This window comes from Cynara cardunculus (genome assembly GCF_001531365.2).
Source record: "Cynara cardunculus var. scolymus isolate 2C chromosome LG 1, CcrdV1, whole genome shotgun sequence".
NCBI classification, from domain to species: domain Eukaryota; kingdom Viridiplantae; phylum Streptophyta; class Magnoliopsida; order Asterales; family Asteraceae; genus Cynara; species Cynara cardunculus.
The window spans coordinates 20,717,063-20,728,565 of NC_037528.1; the positions used below are offsets into that span (position 1 = coordinate 20,717,063).

Genomic DNA, 11,503 nt, shown 5'->3' on the forward strand with positions numbered 1-11,503 from the left:
TATTTTTATTTAAAAATAAAAACATTATATTTCTTAAAATTATGTAAATTATTTTGTATCAACAACGATAAAAAAAATAAATAAAATAAAATATTAAAATAAAAATGTATATAAAATTGAAAAAAATGAAAATCGGAACCATAATCAGAATCACAATAACGTCTTGTCTGTGGCGATATAAAACCCTCGAAACCCCTGTCTAATTAGGGTTTAAGGAAAGTGAAAAGAAAAAAAGTGAACATTTTCTCCTTCTCTGCAAAGCCATGGCTCCAGATGCTTCTGATGCTCTTGCAGGTTCCATGAAATTGTACCATTTGTGTTTGGATATATGTGAATTTATTGTTTCTACTGCTTACTGATCATAAAGAGTCTTCTGATTTCAGTGAGGCAGAAAGTCCAGCAGTTTCTGAATGCCGCAGTCAACGGAAATCTTGACTTCTTGAAGAGTGAGTAATTTTTTTTGGATATTTTTTTCAACAGATTTATCGTAAAGCAAAGTGAGTTCTTAATTTTAGGTAAGCGTTTCTTTAATTTGTTGAGTGTTTTTCGTTTGATAGGTGTAGCCGCACAATTGGATGATGGCAAAGGATTATCACAAACAGTGGCAAGTATTAAGGATGCAAATAAACGAGGAGCTCTTCATTTTGCTGCCAGAGAAGGGAAGATTGAGGTCTGCAAGTATCTGCTGGAGGAGTTGAAGCTTGATGTTAATACTAAAGACGAAGATGGTAAATGTTTTCTGTCTTTACAAGTTACAACGTAGGCTGTAGGCATATAATTTGGTATTTGATTTCTCAGCTTGGTGTTTCATTGCATTGTTTTATGATGATTGTTTTTTGGCTGCTCTACTGTTCCTATGGGTAGATACCTAATATATGTGTGCAGAACATGCAAAAATAGATGATATCCAACAAAGATGCCAGCCGTAGTAGAAGTAATTTCTGAAGACAATGTAAATTAAACAAGGGATATCACCAAAAATTTCCAAATGTCAATTTGACTCCCAAAAGATTCCCCTGTTTAAGATATTGAATACCCACAGAGGTGAGAATTGAATTGAATTGAATTTAAGAAGTACTGCTACTGCATGCCTTTCTTTGGTAACCTTATCCTTTGACTTGTTTGAGAATCTCTTAAGATTGTTGGCAATGACTTGCAAAGACAACAATGCAAGAATCAGAAGAAACACAAATCTGCTGCAGGCAAACTGAAAAGTTTAAAATGTAGGAATAGAAGAAAAAATATTCACTATTGGGGAGAAATCTTGAACTACGGGTCTCAAAACGAAATATCTGTCTAACTGCATAGGGCAAGTAGAAAGTCTCTTGAGACCTAGTTCCTTTATTTGCTTATCATCATTACAGTTCACATCAACTAGAAAGATAAACTATAAATTCAAATTAGTATAACTCCAAAATACACGATAAAGCAAATGAACTCCGAATCTCAAATAAATCAAGCCTTATGAAACAACTTTAGGCCTGAATCAGTTAAGCAATTTATGAGCATCTCTGAAAAACAACGAGAAAATCAGAGGTAGTAGGAGGTTGCTGGTGAAGGGAAAGGGTGGTGGCGATCCTGCAGATGAGTTTCCTATTGTCAGTTCAACTTATCGAGCTCTTCTGGGTGAGTAACTACTACACGCACCATTTTTCTATGTTTGGATTCCTTATACACTCACCACCTTGGGTGGATATAAATGGATTTAAAACTGAAAGAGAACCAACAATTAGGCGGAAACTCTACATGGTACTCCACTATCAGATGTTCTAGATTGTTCGGCACTGGCAGAAATGGGGTGCAATGTGATAGACTTTAGAGTATAAAGACATATTCAAGAACGAAAGAGAGGAGGACAAATTAATAAGATGAAGATAAAGCAAGTCTTGGATAAGTCATAAGTCCTCAAGTTTACAGATAACTATCTTGTGTTTATTATAATTGTTTTATTTGTTTTTCTTTAGGATCCATTTTATTCTAGGACTCTTTTACTTATTAGTTTAAATACCTTCATTGTTTACCTTTTTGGAATATAGATCAATTTATTATAATTCAATTCTCTACAATTGAATAGGGAGATACTGCAACCTCTCGAACGCTGTAGGGTTTTAATACTCTAATCCTTGACAACCTTTTATCGACTCTTATCAAATTAGTATCAGAGCCTATCGCTGTTGTTCTGGATTAGTAATCGTGTTACTATCCACGAATCACTGTTCACCAATCACTGTTCACGATCACTATTCGCGCGATAATGACTCGATCAACAACCTCGAGGATGGACGAGGTGGAAGGAAGCTTGGGAACGGTCCAAGCGGAGGTGAACTCGTTGAAGGACGACACATGTGATCAAACAAATGGAAACAATGTTGATATTGCAAGAAGAAGCGCTTAGGAGAACGGAGAAGAGCGGGGGAGATGATGAAAGCGAAGACAATGGGCAACCAAAAAAGCGGACTATCGCGTATGAAAAAACTACGGTACTGGTCGGTTTCTTGCGATAAGAGGGAGGAAACTAGAGTTACCTGTGTTCGAAGGGACAAACCCAAACGGTTGGATATTGAGGGCTGAAAGGTATTTCGCTCTTAATAACTAACCAATGAAGAAAAACTAGAAGTCTCGGTCATTTTTTTGAGAGTGACGCCTTCTTGTGGTTTCAGTAGGAGAATAAGAGGAGACCCATTAGGCTATGGGAAGAATTAAAAGCATTATTGCGTTATCAATTTAGACCAGCGGGGGAAGGATCTTTATGTGAGCAATTCTTGGCCGTTAAGCAAGACGGCACGGTGTCAAAATACAAAAGAAGGTTTGTTATGTTGACAACCCCGTTAGAAGGGATTCCGGATGAAGTTTTCGTTAGTCAATTCTTAAACAGGTTGAGTCCACAAATCAGGGTAGAAGTCCGCACCCTCGCACCGGTGGGATTGGGAAAGGCCATGGAACTAGCTCAGAGGATAGAAGAAAAAAACAAAATTTTAGCAAGAATAAGTAACCCAAAAGGTAGCTGGTTGAACAAGCGTAATGGAGAAGGATCTATGGGAAACAAGGGATTTGTTGAACCCTCCAACAAGAATAGTGGACAGGGAGGAAAATCTGTCGAGGAATTCAGAAGGTTGTCCGATCAAGAACTTCAACAACGTAGGGCTCAAGGTTTATGTTACAGGTGTGATGAGAAGTATTCTCCGGGTCACCAATGCAAAAAGGAGCTTAATGTGTTGGTGGTTCAAGAGGCGGAAGAGTACAACGTCGATGAAGACGCGGAAATGTTGGAGATGACGGTATTGGCGGGGATAGAACGGGAGGAGAAGTGGAAGTATCATTGAATTCAATAGTAGCCTAGTAGGATTGTCAACAACGAAGACTATGAAGCTAGAAGGAGAGGTAGAAGGCCAAAAGGTGGTTGTTTTAATTGACAACGGGGCTTCCCACAGTTTTATAGCCACAATGTTAGTTGAGAAACTCAGGTTATCTACAAGAATCACAGGAGAATATGATATCTCAATGGGAGCGGGAAAAGCCATGAAGGGACGGGGAGTATGTCAAGGGGTGAAGCCAAGTATGTAAGGAATTGAAGTTGTGGAAGAATTTTTGCTTATTAATTTGGGAAACTCGGACGTAATATTAGGCACTAAATGGTTGGCTTCATTGGGACCAACATGGGTGAATTGGCAAAACCAGGTTATGAGATTCAAAAAAGGAGGGGAAACTCTAACCTAAGGACATCCAGCTCTTGGCAGATCCCTAGTTTCATTAAAATCGATGATGAAGACACTAAGGAATGAAGGACAAGGGGTGTTAATTGAATTAGGAAATGTGGAAGCTGAGAACAAGGGTAACAAAACGTTATCGGACAACATGGAGAAACTAATAAAGGAGTATGAGGCTATATTTTGTATGCCAAACGGGTTGCCACCAAAAAGAGGGAGAGAACATGGGATTGTGCTTAAGCAAGGAGTAGAACCGGTCATTGTCTGCCCTTATCGTTACCCGCAATACCAGAAGGATGAGATCGAAAAATTGGTCAAAGGAATGTTGAGTGCAAGAATAATTCAATATAGCCAAAATCCATTCTCAAGTCCGGTAGTTTCGGTTAAAAAGGACGGGAGTTGGAGATTTTGCGTTGACTATAGAGCTTTGAATTAAAATACAGTACCGGACAAATTTCCAATCCCGATAATTGAGGAGTTGCTAGATGAATTACACAGGCTGCTTATTTTTCAAAACTGGATCTTAAATCTGGCCATCACCAAATCAGAATGAAGGAGGAGGACGTACACAAGACCACTTTTAGAACACATGAAGGCCACTATGAGTTTCTGGTTATGCCTTTCGGCTTATCCAACGCTCCGTCCACATTTCAAGCACTGATGAACGATATATTTCGATCTTCCTTGAGAAAATTCGTGCTGGTATTTTTTGACGATATTCTGGTGTACAGTAGGGACGAAAGTGATCATGTAAAGCACTTAAGGGAGGTCTTTAAGGTGCTGTTGGAAAACAACTTGTAAGTGAACAGGAAAAAGTGTGAGTTCGGCCAAGAAGAACTAGTATATTTGGGGCACGTGGTCTCCAAAAAAGGGGTGTCCATGGATATGAGGCAATGCTCAAATGGCCAACACCACAAACTGTAACACAACTAAGGGGATTTTTGGGTTTAACCGGTTACTACAGAAAATTCATCAAGGGGTACGGGCGTATTGTGCAAGGTCTTAAACGGATTTGTTGAAGAACAAGGATTCAAGTGGCAAAAGGCAGCTGATGCAGCCTTCGAAGAATTAAAGAAGGCATTGACTGCAGCCCCAGTTTTGAAGCTGCCAGATTTTAGTCAGACATTTGAAATTGAAACAGACGCATCGGGCCAGAGGGCGTTGGGGCGGTATTAATGCAAGGGGGATAGCCGATTGCATACCACAACCAAGTTTTGGGTCAGGATGCTCGATAGAAACACGTATATGAGAAGGAACTCATGGCCATTGTATTTGTTGTAACAAAGTGGCGAACATACTTGATCGGAAGGAAGTTCGTTGTAAGGACATACCAACAAAGCTTGAAGTTTTTATTGGAGCAAAGTTTGGTCGGACTACAATATCAAAAGTGGTTAACCAAGCTTTTGGGGTACGAGTTTGAAATCATTTACAAGGCAGAAAAGACAAACCAAGCAGCAGATGGACTATCAAGGAGAGACATAGAGTGCTCTACAATGGGGGGGACCTCACTGGAGACAATGGGAGACGATCAAAGAGGAAATAACAAATGATTCATTTCTAAATAGGGTAGTGTCTAAGCTACAAGCACAAGAAGGGGTGCACACATGATTGAAGTAAGGTAAGGTTTATTATGGTACAAGGATAGACCGGTAATCTCGAAGTCATCACAACTGATTCCTATCATTTTGGAGGAATTTCATGCATCACCAATGGGGGGACATTCCAGGGAAGAGAGAACGCATCAAAGAATAGTCTCTGAATTGTTTTGGGTGGGCATGGAGGGAGATATAAGGGAATGGGTCAAGAAGTGTGAGGTCTGTCAAAGAAATAAAAACCTAAGTGGAACACCTGCTCGCTTGTTGCAACCAATTCCACTACCGTTAATGGCATGGGGAGGAATTGACTAAGAATTTTATAGGACTACCAAAATCGGAGGGTGTGGATACAATTATGGTGGTTGTCGATCGGTTAAGCAAATATGCTCACTTCATTCCGTTAAAACACCCATTTTCAGCAGCAACGGTAGCTGAAGTTTTTATATGAGAGATTGTTAAACTGCATGGCATTCCGAACTCGGTGATCACGGATAGGGATAGGTTTTTCTTAGCAATTTTTGGAAGGAGATTTTCCGATTACAAGGTACGAAGTTAAAGTTCACGATTGCATATCATCCATAGTCCGATGGACAAACGAAAGTTGTCAACCGCAACATTGAGTAGTACTTACGGTGTTTTACGTACCATAGCTCCATGCATTGTCAACCGCAACATGGGCTGTATATTGGTACAATACCATGTACCACAGCTCTATTCGTTGTTCAGCGTTTAAAGCATTATATGGGAGAGATGCTCCAACAATATTGCAATTTAAAGAAGGCTCAACTATTGTTCTAGCTGTGGAGCAAATGTTAAAAGACAGAGATGATGCAGTTGATTTGCTACGAATGTTCTTGATGCAAGCAAAACACAAAATGAAACAACAAGCTGTTGGGCATAGGAAGGAGGTAAATTTTGACGTTGGAGATATACTTTTCTTGAAGCTTAGGCCTTACCGACAAAAATCTTTAAGGAAAAGCAACAATCAAAAGCTGTCTGCGCGTTTTTATGGACCATTTAAAGTGGTAGGCAAGGTGGGAGGGATGACTTATCGCTTGGAATTTCCCGCATCTACACGACTCCATCCAGTGTTTCATGTCTCTCAGTTGAGGAGAGCAATCGGATAGTGGGCCTCGTCAACCATATTGCCGAATCAATTGAATGGCGATATGGAAATGATAGTAGAACCGGAAGATGTCCTACAAGTACGAACAACACAGGATGGAAGACGAGGCATTAATCAAATGGAAGAATTTACTTGTGCTTGAAGCCTTTTGGGGAAGATTGTGAAGTGTTGAAGATGCAATTTTCTTCTCATCTTGAGGACAAGATGCAAGTCTTGCGAGGGGGTATTGATAGACTTCAGAGTATAAGACATATTCAAGAAGGAAAGAGAGGAGGACAAATTAATAAGATAAAGATAAAGCAAGTCTTGGATAAGTCATAAGTCCTCAAGTTTACAGATAACTATCTTATGTTTATTTCAATTGTTTTATTTGTTTTTCTTTAGGATCCGTTTTATTTTAGAAGTCTTTTACTTATTAGTTTAAATACCTTCATTGTTTACCTTTTTGGAATATAGATCAATTTATTATAATTCAATTCTCTACAATTGAATAGGGAGAGACTGCAGCCTCTCGTAAGCTGTAGGGTTTTAATACTTTAATCTTGGCAACCTTTTATCGACTCTTATCACAATAATGTTATTCGTTGTACCAAGTTAGCGCCAAGAATCTTAAGCTCTAATACCATGAGAAATGGACTAGCGTTTGAATGCATTATTGAGAAATCAACATATCTGTGAAGTGCAAGAAGTGCTAATAGACTTAAATTACACAGCCTGAAACACAACACCAAACATAGGTTCCAAATATCTTTATATAGGTTTTACTTGTCCTGGAATTGACATTATCGATGTTGTTGGATTTTTTTTTTTAGGGGGGGGGGGGTTGATGTGATAGTAAAATACCCCTTGTTGCTTGCTAATTTGTGGATTTGGACTAATTCTTGATGGTTGTATTGATGACAAACATCCTCAATTGTGATGGAAACATTGTCACAGGATAATACCATTCTTATGATGCATTGGATGATTCTGCATATAAGCCTCGTAACATAATGTACCCTTGTATTTTAGTCTGTCTTACGTCTCAAATAACGAACAGGAAAATTGTATATTTGGATATCTTGTGCCATCATTCTCACCTCTGATTCTGTTTCTGCTGATAATTTTGCTTTCTGAATCTTTGGTTTTTCTTGTTCTAATCTGAAAGTCAAATGCTGTTGTAGCATGCATGCTTGCTTCAAATCACTGTATCCAAATGGGTGGTGGTTTTGCATTTACGGTTGTATGATCATGCTTTATTTCCAAATCTTTCATTGTTTCAGGTGAAACCCCTCTTATCCATGCTGCAAGGCAAGGGCATACCTCTACTGCCAAATACCTCATTGAACATGGTGCTAATCCTGCACTATCGAGCGAACTAGGTGCTACAGCTCTACATCATGCTGCAGGAATAGGTGAGTTGTTTTTTTGGTTCTCACTTCTCACCTCTCACTTCTTGTAGATGCAATTTTGGGTGAGTGTCTTCTTGTTTTAAAATTTTCATTCATCTATAATTGATGACCCAAAATTATACTGTATTTGTGAAATTGTAAAATTTTGGTTGGAACTAAATTATTGTTTGCTTTGGAGTTTTAAATGGCAGTCCTAACGCTAGGGATCCTTTGATATCAGCAACCGTATTAATAAGGCTTATAAGTAAGATTTAATGATGAGTGTGAGTAACTAGGGGGCTTCCACTATTTTTGTTGTTTGGATTCTATCATGTTTTTGAATAGTAGCCTTTTGTTGCTTGCATAATCTTTCCACTTTTATAGACATTAGATCGTCACAACTGCCTATTGGATGCAAAAACTTGTACCATTGTGACAACAATACTACTTCTGCTATGCTTGTACTCTGTTTGCTACAAGTTTACAAGGGGTGTTGTTGGGATGATAAATCATGGCCCGCGAAACAAGCTTTCTTATATTGTTATCATGAAATATAGTTTTGTTACATGCACCATATATTCGAGGATTGCTGTCTTCAGACCAAAAGATTGAAACTACAAAAGACCCTTTAAAAGAGAATCATTTGCACACATAATAAAATATATTAGTTTAATAACTTTGTTCTCTACGATAAAGGATGAACATTTCTTTAGGAAAAAGGCATTTTTGTTATTTATTTGCCTGAGACATTGCTGGGTAAAACCGAAGGAACAAATTGTTACACATAAAATGTTCGGGCGAATTTTGCGAAACCTTTTCACAGTGACTGATGTTTTATTTTGTATCAGTTGACAACTTATTATCGTTATTAATAGCTAGCTGTTTTATGTATACAAATTCTTTCTTTAAAGCCTGTACTAATGGACTAAATACAAATAGAAATGCCGTCTTATAAGATGAGAACTCTAAATACATATATGTTTGAAGAAAAACCAATGGCCTTATTTACTTAATTGAGAATGTCTTGCAACGTTTGCAGGAAATATTGAGTTGATGGAGTTCTTGATCTCCATTGGTGTTGATGTTGATTCACAAAGTGACTCTGGTACCCCACTTGTCTGGGCTGCTGGTCACGGGCAGCAAGATGCTTTAAAAGTTCTATTAAAACACCATGCTGCTGTAAGACTTCATTGATTGCTGCTTCTTGGGTTTTTAAATACATACCATGAATACTTATTTATTATTATGCCTATGATTACCTCTCTGATTGCAGTTTGTATGTTCTTACAATCTTCCTCTTAGAGGTGTATGTTTGATATGCATTGCTGGGGGTTATGTTTCTAACAGTTTACAAGCTTTCTATTTTCACATGAGTTGTAACATGTAATTTTTTTTACTTATTGATTTATGCTTTTCATGAATTTCCACATTTTTAGTGGACCACATTTCTTCCCTTTAGCAGTCTTGTATGTTCAGAGGCCCCCTAAGAGACTAACAGAGAGAAAGAAAGAGAGCGCATGAGAAGATAAAGGAAGAATTAAGCAAGGAGAAGAAAATTGAAAGAAAATGAAACATGAGTTGACTGATGCTATTAATCTATCATATCTTAATGTGGAAATAAGTATCTTGTCCACAATTGACAAATAAAGAGGGTACACCAACCATGAACTTGACATAAGCTTCACTACTATCTCTTTCTATTTATATTCATTCAACTATATCTTTTTCTTTTATGGTACGTTCCTCATTTGTTAACTGTTCAACTATTTACTTTCTTCACCTAGGTTACCAGTGTAGCCAACCTCCCTAGAGGTCAAGGGTTCAAGCCTTGCCAAAGGGGAGGAGTGTGTATGCGTTTTGTCATATATAAATATTATATATATAAAGAAGGAAGGGGGGAGGGTTTCAGTACATTGAACATCTGCTCCTGATGTTGCATGTAATACGTGCATCAATGTATGTATGTGAATATGTATATGTATGTTATAAATATGTGGTGATTGTTTTGCAGCCTAATATTGAAACTGATGATGGCATTACTCCTCTGCTATCCGCGGTAGCTGCAGGCTCGCTTCCATGTTTAGAGCTCTTAATTCAGGTATATTGAATTCTATTGGGGTCCATTGTGTCACCGTTGCCTTGATGCTCATTTTATGTCTTCTTAGGTCAAGTAATTCTTTTTGTCCCTTTCTTGGTGTTGCATTGAAAGATTTTTTTATACAATTGGAATGATGGCATACTACAAGTTATCAAAGCTCCATTTAAGGCAAGTGATGAAGGATATCATTGGAGCAGCTTGGGCAAGAACAAGTGCCTATTAGGATCATCACTTAACTCATTCAAGTGGCACCCTTGCTTGGAGATTCTAGCTGAAAAATTGCCTTGGAATGAATTGGAATTCCTTACATATATACACCCACAAAAACACATATGCACTTGCTGAACTCTTAGGACCTACTGCAGAGAATCTGGGCAAGCTAACACACTGGCTACATGTGGATAGAATGCCAAAATCTCATGCAACCAAAACCTATTCAATTAGAAGACTAGAGGGCTCATTGTGTTCTAAATTATAGGGGGAGGAAAAAAGTAAATAAATCGTGAGGGAGCAGTGTATGGGATGGGTAATTGGTGTGGATGGATCTATACCCTTAAAAGGTTATAATGACAAGTAAATCATGCAAGTATACATGGCTTACAAGTATCGTTCGAATCAAGTAATAATGGTAAGTAATACCTAATATAGTTCCACAGAGATTTAAAATGCTAAGAGAGTCACAAAAGTAAACTTTAAAGTGAGATTTCAGAAAAGGGTTTTTGGAAGCAATAAAACTTCAGAGAGGAAATATCTTTGCGAGAGTTGGTAACCAAATACTGAAATAAAACAATAATTAAAAGATAATATGGATGCAAGATCAGGTTGGATTTCATCAACGAAGTTTAATGAATATCGCTCTACAAATTGCTCTTTACAACACTACTGGATTGAACGGCCTTCCAAGGAAGTGTAGATTAAACCATATGTTGGAAGTGCACTTGGTGATGCATCAATCCCAAAATAGTATAGATCTTGCCTTTCTTTCCATATAGTTTTGCAACCCATAAGATTACGGTGACTCTTTATAACCCCTATAATACATTTAGTAAAATATTTGCATTGTCTTAATTTTAAGTCCAACTCATCTGAATAAAATAACATTTGTCAAAGATTACCAGATGAAATATTGATACCACCTGTGAATAGTGAAATAAATTGCTATTAACGAGCAAACATCAACTAACACTTGGCGTATTCTCACAACCTTCACTTACACCCATACTAAGGTATTTAGCCTAGCATGACTGAATGTAAGTGCTTAAAAGTAAATGACAAATGGAAAAGACTGAATGTAAATAACGTAAAAGTAAATCTTGCACGAAAAGTAAAGAAAGATGGAAAGGTTGCCGTAGCAACAGATAGGAATGAAGAACACTGAAAAGCACTTGCAAATTAAAAAGTAACAAGGAACCAAAGCTTAGATGAAGCTTTGTTCCTGATGACAATTGTTTCCAAAAGGTTATGCACGACTCTTCACACACACTTATGTTCAAAGGATTACACACCACTATATATCCTATTAGGAGAGAATCAAAAAGGTACAAAAAGGGGTAATACCCAATGGTTAATAACCAAGGGACAAAAGAAAGATGCGTAAGTACAAGACG

At 37.8% G+C, this 11,503-nt stretch overlaps 1 protein-coding gene across 2 annotated transcripts in view; it reads left to right on the forward strand.

Annotated features, from left to right (window-relative positions):
- The first annotated feature begins 218 nt into the window (after positions 1-218).
- The window catches only part of LOC112510001 (ankyrin-1), a 20,071-nt gene continuing 8,786 nt past the window's right edge, over positions 219-11,503 (forward strand). For both annotated transcript variants that reach the window (XM_025115246.1, XM_025115255.1), the window contains exons 1-6: positions 219-294; positions 384-446; positions 558-728; positions 7,691-7,822; positions 8,838-8,977; positions 9,810-9,896. In XM_025115246.1, coding sequence (XP_024971014.1) covers positions 264-294; positions 384-446; positions 558-728; positions 7,691-7,822; positions 8,838-8,977; positions 9,810-9,896 — 624 coding nt within the window. In that variant the 5' untranslated portion in view covers positions 219-263. The remainder of the gene's footprint in view (positions 295-383; positions 447-557; positions 729-7,690; positions 7,823-8,837; positions 8,978-9,809; positions 9,897-11,503) is intronic.